We start from the raw sequence: 23,785 nt of genomic DNA on the forward strand, positions 1-23,785 counted from the left end.
GGAGCCAGAAGATTCCAGAGCAGTAGCATCATATTCTGCCTGTGACTCACACATCTAAGTGGCTGAGCTTTCTCCCGCAGCTGCAGCTTCCAGCTGGTCATCAGTTAGAGTCCTAGGTAGTCACACACTGTGGCCACCTGGTTTGAGATGACCAAACAGGCATATAATTACAACATAGGCCAGTTATGAATGAAGGCTGGGTTATCTCTTTGCCAAACACAGATAAAAAATAAATGCTAAGTCATAGCTGTTTTCTGAAATCCCAGTGGTTGCAATAGTGAACCTGGACTGAAAGTAGAGAACCCTCTTGGAAGATTCCACCCTGGTCATAAATGCACACTCTCTTTCTTTCTCATTTGTGAGCTTCCCCATTAATGGCATAGATCATTCTTAGCCATTTTGGTGCCCTCCAAAATGCCTGGTTTATAGTTGGTGCAATAAATGTTTTATGAAAGAATATGAGGTCATACATGTTTTCCCCCTTTCCCAACTTGCAAATTATTTCAAGAAAATTCTGTGTTTTCTTTTTATTTATATATCTCAGTGTTGTGTGTATAATAGGTTCTCAGTAAATGTCATTGACATTGTAAATGTAGATTCCAAAAACTTCCTTATTTCACTTTTACATTATGGGGATGGTGAATGGACTTTTCAGAAACCTTTGTTAGATCCCACTGTCTTTTGTTTTTAAATTATTTCTTTAAAAGAAAGGAAGGAAGGAGAGAGGGTAGGGGGAAAACATCTTGACCTGGAACATAATTATCTTTTTTTTTTTTTTTTTTTAAAAAAAACCATTTTGTTTTCTTTAGAGTCAGGGGTCTTGCTCTGTAGGCCAGGCTGGAGTGCATTGGTGCAGTAATGGCTCACTACAGCTTCGAACTCCTGGACTGAAGCTATCCTCCTGGGCAATGAGTGAGGCAGTCCTAGATTCTCCTCTTACCACCTGTGTTGTCAGACCACTGCTGGTACCACTTGTGTTAGTCTGGGTCCTCTGAGAAGCAGACACCAAGACAGGATTAAATGTATAAGAGATTTATTGGGGAGTACCTAGAAGGGAAATTGGGGAGGGAGCCAGAGAAGGCTGGAGAGAGTCAGACCATGATGTAGACCATGCATTTGTGAAGAAGAGAGGAAAGAATGGAATATTGAATATCCATCAACGGATGAATGGATAAATAAAATGTGGTACATCCATACAATGAAATATTATTTGGCAATAAAAAGAAATGAAGTGCTGATACATACTGCAACATGGATGAACCTCAAAAACATTACGCTAGATGAAGGAAGCTGTCACAAAAGGCAGCATATTTTATGATTTCATTTATATGAAGTGTTCAGTTTAGGCAAATCTACACAGAAACTAAATTAGTGGTTGCTTAGGACTGAAATATTAAGGAAAAAACGGGAGTGATTGTGATTGCTCATGTGTATGGGGTTTCCTTTTGGGGTAGTGCAAAGGTTCTAAAATTGATTGTAGTGGTGGCTGCGCAACTCTTCGAATATACGGAAAACATTGAACTACATAGTTTAAGTGAGCAAAGTGCATGGTATGTGAATTATGTCTCAATAAAAATCTTATATTGAAAGAAAAGAAAAAAGGGGGGAGGATGTGCTGAAAGGGTCTTGGACTACTGCACGATGCTAAGAAAGCTCTGGCCAAGCTAACTGGAATTCCATTTATCCCCCACACTCAGGCCTTGCAAAGCATACTCAGTGACAGAAGCAGTGAGTGTGTCAGTCATTTATGCTTTTCACAATGGGAGGTGTGAGAGGCTACATTTCTCATAAGCCAAAGCAAGTCGCATGTCCATACCAAGATACAAAGTATAGAGAAACAGATGCCACATCTTGACAAAAAGAACAGCAAAATTATATTGTAAAGGGGTGTGCCACATTTTTAGTAACTCATTGAATTTTCCCAGCAGCTTATGAAGTGGATGCTATTACTATTCTCATTTAATAGTTGAAGAAACAGGCGTAGGAAGATTAGCCCAAGATCATATAGATGTGACCTTGGAATCACAAGTAATTATGGTTACTTGGAAGAGCCAAGATTTGATCTCAGCAGTCTGGCTCTACAGTCTGTGCTCTTCATCATTATACCATACTTTCATATAATAATTTGAACATCACAAAATCTATTAGAGATATTTTATTCATTTTCCCTCACTGAAATGAAACCTTCATGGAATGGGGTCTTTATTTTGTTCACTGCTATATCGCCAGTGCCTGGGACAATGTTTGGCATGTAAGTATTAGTTGAATTTATATGGATTTGCAAAGCACCTTTATATGACAGTTCTATACTTGTATCCACATTATCCTTCCTACAGGTCTCTAAAATCAGAGAAACAGGAGAAAGTTATATTCAGTCTAGACCTAGATTTATTTTATTTTTTAAATCTTGGCATATTGGAGTACTTTAAATCCTGGTATAGTAAGTGACCCTAACATGTGATTGAAAACATAGAATTCCTGGAATTGTTTGGTTACCACTAAGCTTGAAAATAGATTCCGAATGAGAAAAAAAAAAAAAAATTCTATTGAGAGGTCATAGGGATAGGTATGAGAGGACAGTCAAATGTTGGTACACCCAGTTCGTTAGGTAGCCTAGCATTTGGCTCATCTTATTATTGGAATTTGTGTTTTGCAGCATAGTTGCATTTTAGGACCTTTCTGAGAAGAGATATGCATGATAGACTTAATAAACCTGTAGTATTGATATAAGGCAGGGAAATAGCAGAATAACTGTAACTCAGTCTTTTTGTGAGTGGGGGAGAAGGGCAGGGGTGGGAGGTTGCAAGGCATATTATTTTAAAGATTAATAAACTGAAAACTGGAAAAGTCAAGCAGCTTGGCCAGGATCAAACTTAAATGTAGTAAGCTAAAATTTTAGGTCAAGTAGTCCTAGCCCTAGGACTAGTAATCTTTCTATTAATATTTTCTCTATTTTCAGACAGTAATTCATTTAAATTCTTACCTTTGAAATAGTTTTTTCCACTGTTTCTATTTCTTATGAGAGGCATTTTGACCATTTTGAAGACTGTCTTTCTCCTGCATTGATAAATACACTAGAGTAATAGGCAGACATTGGTATCTAGGCAGCTACTGGATATAAACTGACTGACTTTTGGTACCACTGTAAAATGTTAAGATTATTGACAATTTCCAGAGGTGGCATATTTAGGGCTTTGTGGAACAGGCGTGGTGGCTCAAACCTGTAATCACAATACTTTGCTGGGTTTTTGGGGGGATTTTTCCTGTAGAGAAAAAGAGATCAGACTGTTACTGTGTCTATGTAGAAAAGGAAGACGTAAGAAATTCCGTTTTGATCTGTATTTTGAACAATTGTTTTGCCTTGAGATGCTGTTAATCTGTAACTTTAGTCCCAGCCTGGTGCTCACAGAAACATGTGCTGTATGGAATCAAGGTTTAAGGGATGTAGGGCTATGCAGGATGTGCCTTGTTAACAATATGTTTACAGGCAGTATGCTTGGTAAAAGTCATCGCCATTCTCCATTCTCAGTTAACCAGAGTCACAATGCACTGCGGAAAGCCGCAGGGACCTCTGCCCAAGAAAGCCTGGGTATCGTCCAAGGTTTCCCCCCACTGAGACAGCCTGAGATATGGCCTTGTGGGAAGGGAAAGACCTGACCGTCCCCCAGCCCGGCACCCGTAAAGCGTCTGTGCTGAGGAGGATTAGTAAAAGAGGAAGGCCTCTTGCGGTTGAGATAAGAAGAAGGCCTCTGTCTCCTGCATGTCCCCGGGAACGAATGTCTAGGTGTAAAACCTGATCGTACATTCGTTCTATTCTGAGATAGGAGAAAACCGCCCTGTGTCTGGAGGCGAGATATGCTGGCGGCAATGTTGCTCTGTTACTCTGCTACACTGAGATGTTTGGGTGGAGAGAAACATAAATCTGGCCTATGTGCACATCCAGGCATAGTACCTTCCCTTGAACTTATTTTTGACACAGATTCCTTTGCTCACATATTTTCCTGCTGACCTTCTCCCCACTATTACCCTGTTCTCCTGCCGCATTCCCCTTGCCAAGATAGTGAAAATAGTAATCAATAAATACTGAGGAAACTCAGAGACTGGTGCCGGTGCAGGTCCTCCATATGCTGAGCGCCGGTCTCCTGGGCCCACTGTTCTTTCTCTATACTTTGTCTCTGTGTCTTATTTCTTTTCTCAGTCTCTTGTCCTACCTGACGAGAAATACCCACAGGTGTGGAGGGGCAGGTCACCCCTTCATCTTCCGACTTTTATTTCAGGTTCAGGGCTACATGTGCAGGTTTGTTATATAGGTAAACTTGTATCATGGAGGGGTTTGTTGTACAGATTATTTTTTCACCCAGGTATTAAGCCTAGTACCTATTAGTTATTTTTCCTGATCCTCTCTCTCCTCCTACCCTCCACCCTCCGGTAGGCCCCAGTGTGTGTTGTTCCTGTCTGCGTGTCCATGTGTTCTCATCATTTAGCTCCCACTTATAAGTGAGAACATGCAGTATTTGGTTTTCTGTTCCTGTATTAGTTTGCTAAGCATAATGGCCTCCATCTCCATTCATGTTCCTGCGAACGATGTGATCTCATTCTTTTTTAAGCTTTTGTAGTATTCCATGGTGTGTATGTACCACATTTTCTTTATCCAGTCTACCATTGATGAGCTTTTAGGCTTATTCCATGTCTTTGCTATTGTGAACAGTGCTGCAGTGAACATACATATGCATGTTTTTTTATAATAGAACCATGTCTATTCCTTTGGGCATATGCCCAGTAATGGGATTGCTGGGTCAAATGGTGGTTCTGTTTTTAGCCCTTTGAAGAATTGGCCACTGCTTTCCACAGTGGTTGAACTAATTTACACTCCCACCAACAGTGTATAAGCATTCCTTTTTTTTCTGCAACTTCATGAGTGCCTGCTATTTTTTGACTTTTCTTCCCCCCCCCCCACCCTTTTTTTTTTCTTTCCAACTTTTATTTGAAGCTCAGGGGTACACGTGCAGGATGTGCAGGTTTGTTACATAGGTAAATATGTGCCATGGTTATTGGCTGCACAGATCATCCCATCACACAGATACTAAGTCCAGTGTTCATTAGCTATTCTTCCTGATTCGCTCCCTTCACCCATGCCCCCCAACAACAGGCCCCAGAGTGTGTTGTTCCCCCCTCCCCATGTGTCCATGTGTTCTCATCATTTAGCTCCCACTTGTGAGAACATGCAGTATTTGGTTTTCTGTTCCTGTGTTAGTTTGCTAAGGATAATGGCCTCCACCTCCGTCCATGTCCCTGCAAAAGGACATTATCTTTTTCATTTTTATGGCTACGTAGTATTCCATGGTGTGTATGTACCACGTTTTCTTTATCCAGTCTATCATTGATGGAAATTTAGGTTGATTCCATGTCTTTGCTATTGTGAATAGTGCTGGAATGAGCATATGCATGCATATGTTTTTATAATAGAACGATTAATATTCCTTTGGATATGTACCCAGTAATGGGATTGATGGGTCAAATGGTATTTCTTCCTGTAAGTCTTCAAGGAATTGCCACACTGTCTTCCACAATGGTTGAACTAATTTCCATTTTCACCAACAATGTAAAAGCATTTCTTTTTCTCCACAACCTTGCCAGCACCGGCTGTTTTTTGACTTTTTAATTATAGCCATTCTGACTGGCGAGACATGATATCTCATTGTGGTTTTGATTTGCATTTCTCTAACGATCAGTGATGTTGAGCTTTTTTTTTTTTTCATATGTTTGTTGGCTGCAAGTATGTCTTCTTTTGAGAGGTTTCTGTTCATGTCCTTTGCATACTTTTTAATGGCATTTTTTTCTTGAAAATTTGTTTAAGTTCCTTATAGATGCTAGATATTAGACCTTTGTCAGATGCATAGATTGCAAAATTTTTCTCCCATTCTGTAGGTTGTCTGTTTACTCTGATGATAGTTTCTGTTGCTGTGCAGAAGCTCTTTAGTTTAATTAGATCCCATTTGTCAATTTTTGCTTCTGTCTCAATTGCTTTTGGCATGTTCATCATGAAATCTTTGCCTGTGCCTATATCCTGAATCGTGTTGCCTAGGTTTTCTTCTAGGATTTTTATAGTTTTGGGTTTTACATTTGAGTCTTCAATCCATCTTGTGTTGATTTTTATACATGGTGTAAGGAACAGGTCCAGTTTCAGTTTTCTGCATATGGCTAGCCAGTTCTCCTGGCACTATTTATTAAATAGGGAATTCTTTACCCATTGCTTGTTTTTGTCAAGTTTGTTGAAGATCAGATGGTTGTAGGAGTGTGGCCTTATTTCTGGGTTCTCTATTCTGTTCCATTGGTCTATGTGTCTGTTCTTGTACCAGTACCACGCTATTTTGGTTACTGTCACCCTGTAGTATAGTGTGAGTTGGGTAGTGTGATGCATCCAGCTTTGTTCTTTTTGCTTAGGATTGCCTTGGCTATTCATGCTCTTTTTTGGTTCCATATGAGTAGTTTAAATGGCTTTAAATGATGTTAAAATAGAAATAGTTTTAAAATATTTTTTTCTACTTCTGAGAAGAATATCATTAGTAGTTTGATAGGAATAGCATTGAATCTATAAATTGCTTTGAGCAGTATGGCCATTTTCATGATACTGATTCTTCCTCTCCATGAACATGGAATGTTTTTCCATTTGTTTGTGTCATCTCTGATTTCTTTGAGCAGTTGTTTTGTAGTTTTTGTTGTAGAGATCTTTCACCTTACTGGTTAGCTGTATTCCTAGGTATTTGATTCTTTTTGTGGATATTGTGAATGGGATTGCATCTTGGCTTGGCTATTTTTTGTGTATAGGAATGCTAGTGATTTTTGTATGTTGGTTTTGTATCCTGAGGCTTTGCTGAAGTTGTTTATTAGGTTAAGGAGCTTTTGGGCTGAGACTGAGGTTTTCTAGATATAGAATCATGTTGTCTGCAAACAGGGATAAATTGACTTCTTCTCTTCCTATTTGGATGCCCTTTATTTCTTTCTCTTGTCTGATTCCTCTGGCTAGGACTTCCAATACTATGTTGAATAGGAGTAATGAGAAATGGCATTCTTGTCTTGTTTCTGATTTCAAGATCAATGCATCCAGCTTTTGCCCATTCATTATGATGTTGGCTGTGGGTTTGTCATAGATGGCTCTTATTATTTTGAGGTATGTTTCTTTAATACCTAGTTTATTGAGAGTTTTTAACATGAAGGGATGTTGAATTTTGTCAAAAGCCTTTTTTGCACCTATTGAGATAATCATGTGGTTTTGTATTTAGTTCTGTTTATGTCATGAATGACATTTACTGATTTGCATTTGGTAAATCAACCTGGCATCTAGGGGATGAAGCCTGCTTGATTGTGGTGGATCAACTTTTTGATGTACTCCTGGTTTTGGTTTACCAATATTCTGTTGTGTATTTTTGCATTGATGTTCATCAAGGATATTGGCCTGAAGTTTTCTTTTTTTTGTTGTGTCTGTGCCAGATTTTGGTATCAAGATGATGCTGGCCTCATACAATGAGTTAGGGAAGAGGCCTCAATTGTTTTTGAGTATGTTTAGTAGGAATGGTACTAACTCTTCTTGTACATCTGGAAAAATTCAGCTGTGAATCCTTCTGGTCCTGGGCTTGGTTTGTCTGGTAGGCTATTTATTACTGATTTATTTCAGAGCTTGTTATTGGTCTGTTCAGGGATTCAGTTTCTTCCTGGTTTAGTCATGGTAGGTTGTATGTGTCCAGGAATGTATCCATTTCTTCTAGATTTTCTAGGTTTTGTGCATAGAAGTATTCATAATATTCTCTGAGGGTTCTTTGTATTTCTGTGGAGTCAGTGATAACAACCCCTTTGTTGTTTCTAATTGTGTTTATTTGGTTCTTAGCTCTTTTCTTCTTTATTAGTGTAGCTAGTGGTCTATTAATTTTTTTCAAAAAACCAACTCTTGGATTCATTGATCTTTTGAATGGTTTTTTGTGTGTCTCAATCTCCTTCATTTCAGCACTGATTTTGGTTATTTTTTGTCTTCTGCTAGCTTTGGGGTTGCTTTGCTTTTGCTTCTCTAGTTCTTTTAGTTGTAATGTTAGGTTGTTAAGTTGTGATCTTTCTAACTAACTTTTTAATGTGGGTGTTTAGTGCTATAAATTTCCTTCTTAACACTGCCTTAGCTGTGTCCCAGAGATTCTGGTATGTTGTATCTTTGTTCTCATTAGTTTCAAAGAACTTCTTGATTTCTGCCTTAATGTTATTATTTATCCAAAAGTCATTCATGAACAGGTTATTCAGTTTCCATATAGTTGTATGGCTTTTTGAGTGGTTTTCTTGTTCTTGATTCCTAATTGTATGCAGTGGTCCAAGAGAGTGGTTGTTAGGATTTCAGTTATTTTGCTTTTGCTGAGGAGTGTTCTATATCCAATTATGTGGTCAATTTTGGAGTATGTGTCATGTGGTGATGAGAAGAATGTATGTTCTGTTGTTTTGGGTGGAGAGTTCTATAGATGTCTATCAGGTCCATTTGATCTAGTGCTGAATTCATGTCCTGAATATCTTTGTTAATTTTCTGCCTTTATGATCTGTCTAGTACTGTCAGTGAGTTGTTGAAGTCTTCCATTACTAATATGTGGGAGTCCAAGTCTCTTTGAAGGTCTCTAAGAACTTGCTTTGTGAATCTGGGTGCCCCTGTGTTGGGTGCATATGTATTTAGGATAGCTAGGTCTTCTTGTTGAAATAAACTTGTTACCGTTATGTAATGTACTTCCTTGTCTTTTTGATCTTTGTTGTTTTAAAATCCGTTTTGTCTGAAATTAGGATTGCAACTCCTGCTTTTTTCTGTTTTCCATTTGCTTGGTAGATTTTTCTCCATCCCTTTATCTTGAACCTGTGGCTGTCATGAGTCTCTTGAAGACAACATACCATTTGGTCTTGGTTCTTTATCCAGCCTGCCACTCTGTGCCTTTTAATTGGGGCATTTTGCCTGTTTACATTCAAGGTTAGTATTTACATTCAAGATTAGTATCAAAGTTAGGATTTGATCCTGTCATCATGATGTTAGCTGGCCATTATGCAGATTTGTTTGTGTGGTTGCTTTACAGTGTCACTGGTCTTTGTACTTAAGTGTGTTTTTCTAGTGGCTGTTAATGGTCTTTCCTTTCCATATTTAGTACTTCCTTCAGGACTGCTTGTAAGGCAGGGCTGGTGGTAATGAATTCCCTCAGTATTTGCTTGTTTGAGAAGGATCTTATTTGTCCTTCACTAATGAGGCCTAGTTTGGCTGGATATGAAATTCTGGGTTAGAATTTCTTTTCTTTAAGAATGTTGAATATTGGCTCCCAGTCTCTTCTGGCTTGTAGGGTTTCTGCTGAGAGGTCCACTCTTAGTTTGATGGGCTTCCCTTTGTAGGTGACCTGATTTTTCTCTCTAGCTGCCTTTAACATTTTTTCTTTAATTTCAACCTTGGAGAATCTGATTATTATGTATCTTGGAATGATCTTCTCGTGAAGTATCTTACTAGGGGTCTCTGCATTTCCTGAATTTGAATGTCGGCCTCTCTAGCTAGTTTGGCAAAGTTCTCATGGGTGATATCCTGAAATATGTTTTCCAAGTTGTTTCCATTCTCCCCATCTCTTTCAGGGACACCAATTAGTCATAGATTTGGTCTGTTTACATAGTTTCATATTTCTCAGAGGTTTTATATGTTGCTTTTCATTTTTTTTCTCTATTCTTGCCTGACTGGCTTGTTTCGTTTCAGAAAGCCAGTCTTCAAGCTCTGAGATTCTTTCTTCATTTTGGTCTATTCTGCTGTTAATACTTGTGATTACATTATGAAATTCTTGTAGTATTTTGTCTGTCAGTTCCAGTATCATTTTGTTGTGATTCTTAGTTTATTTAGATTGGATTTCAATGTAGTTATGCACCTCAGTGATCTTTGTTCCTATCTATATTCTGAATTCTATTTCTGTCATTTCAGCCATCTCAGCCTGGTTCAGAATCCTTGCTGGAAAGATAGTTCAGTCATTTGGAGGAAAGAAGGCACTCTGGCTTTTTGAGTTGTCAGAGTTCTTGCACTGGTTCTTTCTCATTTTTATGGGCTGATGTTCCTTCAGTCTTTGAAGTTGCTGTCCTTGGGATTTCTTTTTCTTTTATCCTATTTGATGACTTGAGGATTTGATTTTGGTATAATGTGGGTTCGGTCAACTAGCTTCATTTCTGGAAGATTTTAGGGGGCTAAGGCTCAGCTCCCGATTCCTGGGCTGCATGCTCTAACTCTGGGGAACTTGTATCACAACCTGACTTTGTTTTCTGGCTCCTTGAGATTAGGAACCCGTTGTGCTGGGGTGGGGGCTGAGATGTCCCCAGACTTCTGATCATTACACTTGGATGGGTGGTGTCAGCCAAAACATTTTGTAGGGTGGTGGCAGCAGTATCCATCCTTGTTCGCATGTGCTAACAGCAACAGTAGCAGCAGTGCCGGGGGCTGGAGGGGTGAAGGGGTGCATGCTCACTGGCTGCAGTGCTAGCAGGTACTGGGGTGCCTGCCTCTGCGCAGGCATTCCTAGCAGCAGTGGAGGAAGCACAGCTCAGGGGCATGAGGGCCCACACTGGTGAGTGTGTGTGTGGTCATGCTGGTGGTGGTATTAGCATGGGGTTAGGATGCTGGCAAGCACAGGTGTGTGTGCGCCCTCTGTGCATGTTCTTGGAGCCAGGGGTGGGCTGCTCAGGGTGGGGAGGGTCCAGTGTTCTCCATATCTTTTTTCACCCTGGCAGCAGTGTTGGCACTGGGATGGGGTGCTGGTAGGGGTGGGGCTGATGGGCTCTGTGCCCAACAAGGCACTGACTGCAGTGGTGGTACAGTGTGGATGAGGAGGTGGTGTGCGCTCTTACCGGTAACAGTGTTAGGACAGGTTACAGGCAAACACTGGTTGGGCAGGAAAGGCAAAATCCAGTCACGCAGACACACACCAGCAGAGTGATGTAGGTGGTTGCTGTGGGCCTGGGGGAAGTTGCAGTGAGGGGAGGGAGTGGGCAGGGTGGTGCATGGCCACAGGGGCTGTCCCACTGGAGCTCTCCACTGGTCAGGCATGGTCTGCCAGTGCAGGAGCTATGATACAGGCCCCCAGGGTTCCCGAGGCTGCACTGCAAGCAGACCTAGCCAGGCTGGGACCCTGGGAGAGGCCAGCTGACTTAGGGGTACTCAGGTCAGACCAGCCCCATCTGATGAGCAAGACTGCCCCTACAGTGTTCATGTCAAACAGTTTCCCTACAGCCAAAGTCTTCTATGGAAGCAAGTCAATCCTAGGGGTATGGGCATCCCTGCTGGTGCTCTACTACAGATGTTCCCACACCAAACTCTATTGGCTGACATGCTGCCCCTGCTACTTTTCTAAGCAGCTCTCCCTGCCGACTAAGCGTCCATGGTGGTTGAAGGGTCTCCTCCCGCTGGGATTCTAAAGGCCCATGGTGAGAGTGGGTTGCTCCTTGCCATTTCACTTCACCTGCTCCCCAGGAGTCACTGGGGGCCAGAAATGAGTACAGTGTGCTCTAACCCCAAACAAGTTCCCAGCTTCCTCCCCCTTCAGCCCAGCTTCTGTGTTTTTCTTCTTACTCGCAGTGTCTTCCCTCTGAAGATCTGCTAGGAGCATGCCAGTCATCCTGGTTCCTTGGTGGCAGCTGTTCCACCTGGCTGTATGTAGTCAGCTGTCTTGCCCAAATCTCCCCCAACACTGTGAAGCCTAGGCAGGAAGATCGCTTGAGCCCAGGAGTTCATGACCAGCTGGGCGACAAAGTGAGACCACCCCCCGCCCCACCGCTACAAAATAAAAGTATAAAAACTAGCCAGGCATGGTGGCTTGTGCCTGTAGTCACAGTACTTGGGAGGCTGAGGCAGGAAGATTGCTTGAGCCTGGGAGGTTGAGACTGGAGTGAGCCATGATTATGTCACCGCACTACAACCTGGGTGACAGAAGGACACCCTGTCTCAGAAAGGGAAAAAAAAAAAAGACTTTATGGAAGACAGTTTTCTCTTGATAATTTGTCAGACTGTGTCAGAGAAGAAAAACTAGATTTAGTCAGCATAGCCACAGAAGACAACTAGGACCCATGAGTAGTTGTTAGAAGTGAGTCTTGGACCCAGCTTAAAAAGTTGTTGCCAGTTAGAGCCTAGGTGGGAAGATCGCTTGAGCCCAGGAGTTCATGACCAGCTGGGCAACAAACTGAGACCACCACTCCCCGCTCTACAAAATAAAAGTATAAAAACCAGCCAGGCATGGTGGCTTGTGCCTGTAGTCCCAGTACTTGGGAGGCTGAGGCAGGAGGATTGCTCCAGAAATTGACTGATATTCCTTGTAATGTAATGCATTTTGAACTTCCAGAGGCTCCATGACCATCTGCTGAGAAAAGAGGTATAGAGACAATTTTTCCAATTGGGAGTTTGTATTGTATGATCCCAAACAGGGCCTTCAAAACTCTAGGATTTTGTGCTTGCATTTTCCATCTTGGTGAATATTTGAGTCTTGATATTCTCCAAATCATAGTATAAGGCACACCTAAGAATAAGAGGCCTACAAGATTGTGCCATTGCACTCCAGCCTGGGCAACAAGAGCAAAACTCTGTCTCAAAAAAACAAAAAGAATAAGCCTATATAAGGTAGTTAATTATCAATCTCAGCTTCCTAAAGAACAATATTCTTTGCTTAGGATGATTATAACAGCAGTTAAAGGACAAGTTGCAGTTTTAGATTCCTGACATTATGCCTGAAGTGTTTTTCAGTTAGGTTGACATTGTTTTCAAAGTGTGAGGATATTTGTCATAATGGACTGTCCAAGTGTTGATGTTTGATGCAAATTTTAGGTCACCTTTGTCTCTTTTTCCTCATTGGAATAACTTTTGTTTCTGGTTAAGGTAAAGTTGATAATTGAAGAGCACTTTTTGATATAAAATTTGGGAGGTCTTCATCTCAATCAACTAAAGACATTGTGCCTCTTTGTTTTATTAGATCCTTTAAGAGAGCAAATGAATTAGATTATTTTGAGTGCATCTCTCCCTCTCCCATGGGATCTTAATTATTAATATCCAGCCATTTACTACTTTAAAGAGGTGTTGCAATGGAATATGTTGGAGGTCAGAAAGACTGGATGGGGCTTGTTTTGTAGTATACATTCACTCTTTCTGCATTATAAATAATGAATTGTAGAAGTTTCAAAACATTACACCTCCAATGTAATGTTCCTTTAAAGGGAATCCTAAATGAGGAGGCATAAACATGTAGCAGATGAATATTTGGTGAAGTCCCTTCATACTACAGCAAGACGAAATTACCTGTAGTCAAAATCCCATATTCTCATTCTATTCATTATATTGTATCTACACTATCGCCTGTTAGATCTAGCAGAATTTTTTTTTTTTAATTTTAGAAATGGATTACTTTTTCTTTACTTGAGCACTGGAAGGCTATATGTCTTTCTACCTTAGAATCCCACTCAGGGTAGTGAAAAGCACAGGGAAGGAAGACCAATTTAGGGAGCATCAGATTCACAATACCATCTCTTTTCTTCTCTGGAGCAACAAGTTAAGACTGTCATATGGAACTGTCTGCATGCTCTGGGCTCACACTGAAGTTTGTGTGATGTAAATCCACTGGATTCTATAACTTTTAAGGTTCTTTATCTCACTTTGCTTACTGGTATATATATATGCATACACATCTATATGCATGTGTGTACTTATATTTTCAAATATTGGCATTCAAGATTTTGTCTTATTAATAAAGTATATATTGATCAGTTAATTGATTGATAAAGTATTATGCATTTGCCTGTTTTGTCTTTTCCCTAAGGGTCATAGAGCTGTAAATGACCCTGGAAATCATTTACTTCAATCTCTTTATTTTACAGAAGACAGAAGTGTGAACCAGACAAGCTAAGTAATTTGTCCCAGGTCACAGTGCTAGTTTTTGCTTGAACTGAATCTAGATTTTGTGCCTCCTGGTTCCTGGCCCAGTGCCCTTTTTACTGTACTAAACTGTCTTATCACTCATGAAATGATAGGTCTTTCTTCTATTTGGCTATCTATATGTATTGCTTAACATTAAAAACAAACAAAACTTTTAAAACAAACAAATAAAAAACTAAATTCATTGAGAGGCCAAATGAAGTACAGGACTTTTGGGTAAACTGCTACCACTGTTTATAAGATCTTCCAAAAGTTTCATTTAGAGTTTAGTAGTTGGTAACTTGGTGGATATAAGCAAGCGGCAAATTTTCGTTATTGAGGTTGGTAGCAGAGTTTGTTTGTCCTAGGAACAGAATATTCTCAGTCTGTTCACATGTGTCCAGAATGATCATTTAAAAATAAGCAAATTTAGGTTTCCAAGATGGCCAAATAGGAACAGCTCTGGTCTGTAGCTCCCAGTGTGATCAATGCAGAAGATGAGTGATTTCTGCATTTCCAGCTGAGGCACCTGGTTCATCTCATTGGGACTGGTTGGACAGTGGGTGCAGCCCATGGAGGGCAAGCCGAAGCAGAGCAGGGCATCACCTCACCTGGGAAGTGCAAGGGGTCAGGGGAATTCCCTTTCCTAGCCAAGGGAAGCCGTGACAGACTGTACCTGGAAAAACGGGACACTGCTGCCCAAATACTGCACTTTTCCCATGGTCTTAGCAACTGGCAGATAAGGAGATTCTCTCCTGTGCCTGGCTCGGTGGGTCCCACGCCCACAGAGCCTTGCTCACTGCTAGCGCAGCAGTCTGAGATCGAACTTCAAGGCAGCAGCCTGGCTGGGGGAGGGACGTCCGCCATTGCTGAGGCTTGAGTAGGTAAACAAAGCAACTAGGAAGCTTGAACTGGGCAGAGCCCACTGCAGCTAAGCAAGGCCTACTGCCTCTATAGACTCCACCTCTGTGGGCAGGGCATAGCTGAACAAAAAGCAGCAGACAACTTCTGCAGACTTAAATGTCCCTGTCTGAGAGCTCTGAAGAGAGCAGTGGTTCTCCCAGCATGGCGTTTGAGCTCTGAGAATAGACAGACTGCCTCCTCAAGTTGGTTCCTAACCCCTGTGTAGCCTAACTGGGAGACACTTCCCAGTAGGGGCCGACAGACACCTCATATAGGCGGGTGCCCCTCCCAGAGGAAGGATCAGGCCGCAATATTTGCTGTTCTGCAATATTTGCTGTTCTGCAGCCTCTGCTGGTGATACTCAGGCAAACAGGGTCTGGAGTGGACCTTCAGCCAACTCCAACAGACCTGCAGGTGAGGGACTTGACTGTTAGAAGGAAAACTAACAAACAGAAAGGAATAGCATCAACATCAACAAAAAGGACATTTACACCAAAACCCCATCTGTAGGTCACCAACATGAAATACCAAAGGTAGATAAAACCACAAAGATGAGGAGAAACCAGAGCAGAAAAGCTGAAAATTCTAAAAACCAGAGTGCCTCTTCTCCTCCAAAGATTGCAGCTCCTCGCCAGCAATGGAACAAAGCTGGACAGAGAATGACTTTGACGAGTTGACAGAAGTAGGCTTCAGAAGGTCGGTAATAATAAAATTATCCGAGCTAAAGGAGCATGTATGAACCCATTGCAAGGAAGCTAAAAACCTCGAAAAAAGGTTAGACGAATGGCTAACTAGAATAAACAGTGTAGAGAAGACCTTAAATGACCTGATGGAGCTGAAAACCATGGCACGAGAAGTTCGTGACGCATGCACAAGTTTCAATAGCTGATTCAATCAAGTGGAAGAAAGGGTATCAGTGATGAAAGATCACATTAATGAAATAAAGTGAGAAGACAAGGTTAGAGAAGAAAGACTAAAAAGAAATGAACAAATCCTCCAAGAAATATGGGACTATGTGAAAAGACCAAATCTATGTTTGATTGGTGTACCTGAAAGTGATGGGGAGAATGGAACCAAGTTGTAAAACTGTCTTCAGGATATTATCCAGAACTTCCCCAACCTAGCAAGGCAGGCCAACATTCAAATTCAGGAAATACAGAGAATATCACAAAGATACTCCTCGAGAAGAGCAACCCCGAGACACATAATTGTCAGATTCACCAAGGTTGAAATGAAGGAAAAAAAGTTAAGGTCAGCAAGAAAGAAAGATCAGGTTAACCACAAAGGGAAGCCCATCAGACTTAACAGCGGATCTCTTGGCAGAAACTCTACAAGCCAGAAGAGAGTGGGAGCCAATATTCAACATTCCTAAAGAAAAGAATTTTCAACCCAGAATTTCATCTCCAGCCAAACTAAGCTTCATAAGCGAAGGAGAACTAAAATCCTTTACAGACAAGCAAATGCTGAGAGGTTTTTTCAGCACCAGGCCTGCCTTAAAAGAGCTCCTGAAGGAAGTACTAAACATGAAAAGAAACAATCAGTACCAGCCATTGCAAAAACATGCCAAATTGTAAAGACCATCGATGCTATGAAGAAACTGCATCAATTAATGGACAGAATAACCAGCTAACATCATAACGACAGGATCAATAATGATAGGATCAAATTCGCACATAACAATATTAACCTTAAATGTAAATGGGCTAAATGCCCCTATTAAAAGACACAGACTGGCAAATTGGATAAAGAGTCAAGACCCATCAGTGTGCTGTATTCAGGAGACCCATTGCACGTGAAGAGACACACACACAGGCTCAAAATAAAGGGATGGAGGAAGATCTACCAAGCAAATGGAAAACAAAAAAAAGCAGGGGTTGCAATCCTAGTCTCTGATAAAACAGACTTTAAACCAACAAAGATCAAAAGAGACAAAGCCATTGCATAATGGTAAAGAGATCAATTCAACAAGAAGCGCTAACTATCCTAAATTATATGCACCCAATACAGGAGCACCCAGATTCATAAAGCAAGTCCTTAGAGACCTACAGATACTTAGACTCCCACACATTAATAATGGGAGACTTTAACACCCCACTGTCAATGTTAGACAGATCAACGAGACAGAAGGTTAACAAGGATATCCAGGACTTGAACTCAGCTCTGCACCAAGCGGACCTAGTAGACACGTACAGAACTCTCTGTCCCGAATCAACAGAGTATACATTCTTCTCAGCACCACATCGCATGTATTCCACAATTGACCACATAGTTGGAAATAAAGCACTCCTCAGCAAATGTAAAAGAACAGAAATTATAACAAACTGTCTCTCAGACCACAGTGTAATCAAATTAGAACTCAGGATTAAGAAACTCACTCAAAACTGCACAACTTCGTGGAAACTGAACAATCAGCTCCTGAATGACTACTAGGTAAATAACGAAATGAAGGCAGACATAAAGATGTTCTTTGAAACCAATGAGAACAAACACACAACGTACCAGAATCTCTGGGACACATTTAAAGCAGTGTGTAGAGGGAAATGTATAGCACTAAATGCCCACAAGAGAAAGCAGGAAAGATCTAAAATTGACCCCTAACATCACAATTAAAAGAACTAGAGAAGCAAGAGCAAACACATTCAAAAGCTAGCAGAAGGCAAGAAATAACTAAGATCAGAGCAGAACTGAAGGAGATAGAGACACAAAAAACCCTTCAAAAACAAAATGAATCCAGGAGCTGGTTTTCTGAAAAGATCAACAAAATTGATAGACCGCTAGCAAGACTAACAAGAAAAGAGAGAAGAATCAAATAGACACAATAAAAAATGATAAAGGGGGTATCTCCACTAATCCCACAGAAATACAGACTACCATCAGAGAATAATATAAACACCTCTACACAAATAAAATAGAAAATCTAGAAGAAATGGATAAATTCTTGGACACATACCCCCCCGCCCCCGTAAGACTAAATGAGGAATAAGTTGATTTTCTGAACAGACCAATAACAGGCTCTGAAATTGAGGCAATAGTTAATAGTCTACCAACCATAAAAAGTCCAGGACCAGATGGATTCACTGCTGAATTCTACCAGAGATACAAAGAGGAGCTGGTACCATTCCTTCTGAAACTATTACAATCAATGGAAAAAGAGGGAATCCTCCCTAACTCATTTTATGAGGCCAGCATCATCCTGATACCAAAGGGTGGCAGAGACACAACAAAAAAAGAATTTTAGACCAATATTCCTGATGAACGTTGATGCAAAAATCCTCAGTAAAATACTGGCAAACTGAATCCAGCAGCACATCTAAAAGCTTATCCACCATGATCAAGTCAGCTTCATCCTTGGGATGCAAGGATGGTTTAACATATGTAAATCAATAAATGTAATCCCTCATATAAACAGAACCAATGAAAAACACCACATGATTATCTCAATAGATGCAGAAAAGGCCTTCAACAAAATTCAACAGCCCTTCATGAGAAAAACTCTCAATAAACGAGATATTGATGGAACATGTCTCAAAATAATAAGAACTATTTATGACAAACCCACAGCCAATATCATACTGAATGGGCAAAAACTGGAAGCATTCCCTTTGAAAACCGGCACAAGACAAGGATGCCCTCTCTCACCACTGCTATTCAGTATAGTGTTGGAAGTTCTGGGCCAGGGCAATCAGGCAAGAGAAAGAAATAAATGGTGTTCCGTTAGGAAAAGAGGAAGTCAAATTGTCCCTATTTACAGATGACATGATTGTGTATTTAGAAAACCCCATTGTCTCATCCCAAAATCTCCTTAAGCTGATAAGCAACTTCAGCAAAGTCTCAGGAAACAAAATCAATGTGCAAAAATCACAGGCATTCCTATACACCAATAACAGAGAGCCAAATCATGAGTGAACTCTCATTCACAATTGCTTCAAAGAGAATAAAATACCTTGGAATCCAACTTACAAGGGATGCGAATGACCTCTTCAAGGAGAACTACAAACCACTGCTCAACAAAATAAAAGAGGACACAAACAAATAAAAGAACATTCCATGCTCATGGACAGGAAGAATCAATATTGTGAAAATGGCCATACTGCCCAAGGTAATTTATAGATTCAATGCCATCCCCATCAAGCTACCAACGACTTTCTTCACAGAATTGGAAAAAACTACTTTAAAGTGCATATGGAACCAAAAAAGAGCCCGCATTGCCAACACAATCCTAAGCCAAAAGAACAAACCTGGAGGCATCACACTACCTGACTTCAAACTATAGTACAAGGCTACAGTAACCAAAACAGCATGGTACTGGTACCACAACAGAGACATAGATCAATGGAACAGAACAGAGGCCTCGGAAATAACACATCTACAACCATCTGATCTTTGACAAACCTGACAAAAACAAGAAATGGGGAAAGGATTCCCTATTTAATAAATGGTGCTGGGAAAACTGGCTAGCCATATGTAGAAAGCTGAAACTGGATTCCTTCCTTACACCTTATACAAAAATTAATTCAAGATGGATTAAAGACTTAAATGTTAGACCTAAAACCATATAAACCCTAGAAGAAAACCTAGGCAATACCATTCAGGACATAGGCATGGGCAAGGACTTCATGACTAAAACACCAAAAGCAATGGCAACAAAAGCCAAAATAGACAAATGGTATCTAATTAAACTAAAGAGCTTCTGCACAGCAAAAGAAACTACCATCAGAGTGAACAGGCAACCTACAGAATGGGAGAAAATTTTTGCAATTTACCCATCTGATGAAGGGCTAATATCCAGAATCGACAAAGAACTCAAACAAATTTACAAGATAAAAATAACCCCATGAAAAGAGCAATGGATATGGACAGACACTCCTCAAAAGAAGACATTTATGCAGCCATCAGACACATGAAAAAATGCTCATCATCACTGGCCATCAGAGAAATGCAAATCAAAACCACAATGAGATACCATCTCACACCAGTTAGAATGGCCATCATTAAAAAGTCAGGAAACAACAGGGGCTGGAGAGGATGTGGAGAAATAGGAACACTTTTACACTGTTGGTGAGAGTTTAAATTAGTTTAACCATGGTAGTAGACAGTGTGGTGATTCCTCACGGGCCTAGAACTAGAAATACCATTTGACCCAGTGATCCCATTACTGGGTATATACCCAAAGGATCAGGTATCGTGCTACTATAGAGACATATGCTCACGTATGTTTATTGAGGCACTATTCACGATAGCAAAGACTTGGAACCAGTCCATATGTCCATCAGTGGTAGACTGGATTAAGACAATGTGGCACATATACACCATGGAATACTATGCAGCCATAAAAAAGGATGAGTTTATGTCTTTTGCAGGGACATGGATGAAGTTGGAAACCATCATTCTCAGCAAACTATGACAAGGACAGAAAACCAAACACTGCATGTTCTCACTCATAGGTGGGAATTGAACAGTGAGAACATGTGGACACAGGGCGGGGAACATCACACACTGGGGCCTGTTGGGGGGTGCGGGACTAGGGGAGGGATAGCATCAGGAGAAATACCTAATGTAAATGATGAGTTGATGGGTGCAGCAAACCACCATGGCACATGTATACCTATGTATCAAACCTGCATATTGTGCACATGTACCCTATAACTTAAAGTATAATAATGATAATAAAGCAACTTTAGTCATGCTACTTCTCTGCCTAAACTCCTTTAGCAACTCCCTTTTGCCTTCAGGATAAAATCTAAGCTCCTTAACATGGTATATTGGTCTGTTCTCCCATTGCTAGAAAGAAATACTTGAGGCTGCATAATCTATAAAGAAAAGAGGTTTAATTGGCTCATGGTTCTGCAGGCTATACAGGAAGCATGATGCTGGCATCTGGTTGGCTTCTGGGGATGCCTCAGGAAACTTACAGTCTTGGTGGAAGGCAAAGGGGGAGTGAGATATCTCACATGGCAGGAGCAGGAGTAAGAGAAGGGGGAGGGAGGTGCCACACACTTTTAAATCTCATGAGAACTCACCCACTATCACGAGGACAGTACCAAAGGGACTGGTGCTAAACCATTCATAAGAAGCCACCTCTGTGATCTAGTCACCTCCCACCAAGTCCCACCTCCAACACTGCGAATTAGAATTTGACATGAGATTTGGGTGGGGACACAGATCCAAACCATATCCCATGGCTTATACAGCCTTGATATCTGGGGCCTGTTCATGTCATTTCCCCACCATGCCTTTGGTTTCCCACATTTCCTGTAGGTAAGAAGTCTGGCACAGTGTGGCTGGATTCTCTTCTCAGGGTTTCACCAGGCTTGCCTTGGTATGTGCTCAGGGTCCTCTTTCAAGCTCATTGGTTGTTGGCAGGATTCAGATCCCTGTTTCCTTGACATGTGGCCCCCTTCATCTTTAAGCCGATAGTGACATGTGAAACACTTCTCATATCTCAAATTTCTCTGAGTTCCTCTTCCATCACATTTCTGTGACTTTGTTGTCGGCACTGTAGCTCATGCAACTGCTTCAGCCCCACCTGCAATCCAAGATAATCTCCCTATTTTAAGGTCAGCTGACTAGTAACCATAATTACACCTGCCAAGCTCCTTTGACCATATAAGGTATTCATGGACATCACACTAGGGGGCAGAGGTCACAAGGGTAAAAATTCAGCTTACCACAGTGCAGTACCCTCTGACTGAAATATTCTTTCTTGCCCTCACCTCCTGCTCCTGCAACTGCTAACTTCTACTTTATCTGTTAGGTCTCTGATTTATTTTTGCCCCTCTTTTCTCCCTCATTGTCAAGTTTGGGTTAGGGCCTTCTCAGTGCTCACATATTACTCTGTATTTCCCCATTGTAGCACTTGTCACTCTGTGTGCTGAGATCTGTATCCTTTCTGGGGACTGCCAAGTCTTTTAGAAGCTATGTTTATCTCGGCACATTTGTGTTTTCTCTGCTTAACTGAGTGTCTGCCATACATACAGTTGATATCCAATAAAAAAACAGTTGAATCAATGAATTCTTTGTATCCATGAAAGATGGAAGCATGACAACTAATAAATTCTAAGACTGTTAACCCAGAGGAAGAACTGAGAAGCCAGTTTTCACCCAATATATACAGATTATTATTATTTTTTAAATGAACTGGACTGCTTTTGTAAGGTGGTGTACTCCTCATTACTGGATTTTTTTAGGTGTAAGCCCAGGGATTGGGTGTCAGGGATATTATTCGGAGGGCAAAGTACACGAGCTCTGTTTTGTGACTCATTCTTCATAAGGGTTGCTACGAGAGCAATGGAGATGAGCTCACTTGCATTACCATACCTGTGGCTCCCAGGAGGGACTCACATGCTGTCATTAACAGCAGTGTCCCTGTCTTTCACTATGGAATTACCCTAAGAAAGTTGGTAATGGCCCAGAACCATTGTGTAATTAGCCAGCATGGCATATGTGTGTGCGTACACAGGTACACACACACACACACACACACACACACACACACACCCCTATTACAGAGGTTACTCTATTAATGACAGCTATGTAGGGGAGAAAGTTTTTAATGGACCAATGTCTTTGTTCATGTAGACCATACTTTTTGAGGCAATTGACTTCCTAGTACCTTGTGCTGGTTACTGAGTCATAACTGAGTGGCAGGATTGGTGTAGTAGAATTACAAGTCTTTAACTTTGTAGAAACACCATTAGAAGTAAAAATACTATTAAGATAAATCAGTAAGAGAAGGATTATAATGCAGTATTTAAGAATAGTCTTTTTGGTTTCAAACCCCCATCTCTACTACTTACAAAATGTGTGGCCTTGGACAAGGTCCTTAAGTTTCTGTACCTCAGTTTCTCAAACTATTAAATGGAGATGATAATAATAGAACCTAACTTACAGAGTGATTGTGAGGACTAAATAGGCAAGATAGGAAAGCATATAGTGCCTAGGATATGATAAGCATTTTGTATAAGGGTTAGCTGCTGTTATTATTCATTCCACAGGCACGTTAAGACCTCCAACCATGTGCAGAGTGTATGGCATATCCTAGGAATACAATAAATATTCTGGGGTAAATAAATAATGTGCTCATTTGTAATTTTCATTTATATTTGCTCTTTCAGATAAATATAGGAAATTGTCCCAATAGCTTTATAAGCATAATATGAAGAAGTAAGTAAGAAGTTATTGTAGTCTTGTCTTGTACAGAGCTTGCTAGGGCAATCTGGAAAAATGTCTCCTGCTAGGACTTACATTCTTTGTTCTTTATTAAAGCAAATGGATATTTTTAAAAGCCATTTGGTTTTTTTTTTTTTTAGAAAGCAAATTATAATTATGTGAAATTAGTACTTTGCTTATAGGTGTGTATTATTTTCATCATGATAAAGCGAAATGTTCTCGCCACAAAAGTGTTCTCTTCTGAATTGAGGTGAGATATTAACACTTTGTTTGTCTTTGTGAATAGGTTCATCCTAAGTTCCACTATAAACAGGCTCATGACTCGGGCACAGACACTTCTTGTGTGACTTTTTCCTATGATGGTAATGTCCTTGCCTCTCGTGGAGGTAGGTTAAAAGCTTTCTTTTTGATGTATTTCTCTATATAAAATAATCATCTTTAACAAATATGACAATAATATCCTAGTGCTTAGTAAAGCTTGCTGTGATTTTTGTTAATGCACCTTTGCCAGTCTGATTTCTTCATTAAAATACATTTCCAACTTTGCAACATTGTTTGTATTAAAAAATACCAAGTAAAATGTTTAAATATTTAGTTTTTTTTTTTTTGCCTAAGTTTTTCATTTAGATTCAAATTCCGTAAGAGTTTAAAGCCTCCACAAATGATCCTTGCTTTTGCCTTGGGAATTTTATAGATGATCACCTATATTCTTTCTATACCGTTTTATAATTCTGTGTCTGGTACTTCAAAGTCTATTTGTTGTTTGACCATTGCTCTTTTTTTCCC

General features: G+C 40.4%; 1 protein-coding gene across 1 annotated transcript in view; it reads left to right on the forward strand.

The window, feature by feature from the left end:
• The window catches only part of WDR70 (WD repeat domain 70), a 397,384-nt gene that overhangs the window by 306,392 nt on the left and 67,207 nt on the right, over positions 1-23,785 (forward strand). Inside the window, exon 11 of the mRNA XM_032135980.2 lies at positions 23,286-23,385. Within this exon, the coding sequence (XP_031991871.1) occupies positions 23,286-23,385 (100 nt within the window). The remainder of the gene's footprint in view (positions 1-23,285; positions 23,386-23,785) is intronic.

Source organism: Hylobates moloch, unplaced genomic scaffold (assembly GCF_009828535.3).
Source record: "Hylobates moloch isolate HMO894 unplaced genomic scaffold, HMol_V3 SCAFFOLD_17, whole genome shotgun sequence".
Taxonomy (NCBI): Eukaryota; Metazoa; Chordata; class Mammalia; order Primates; family Hylobatidae; genus Hylobates; species Hylobates moloch.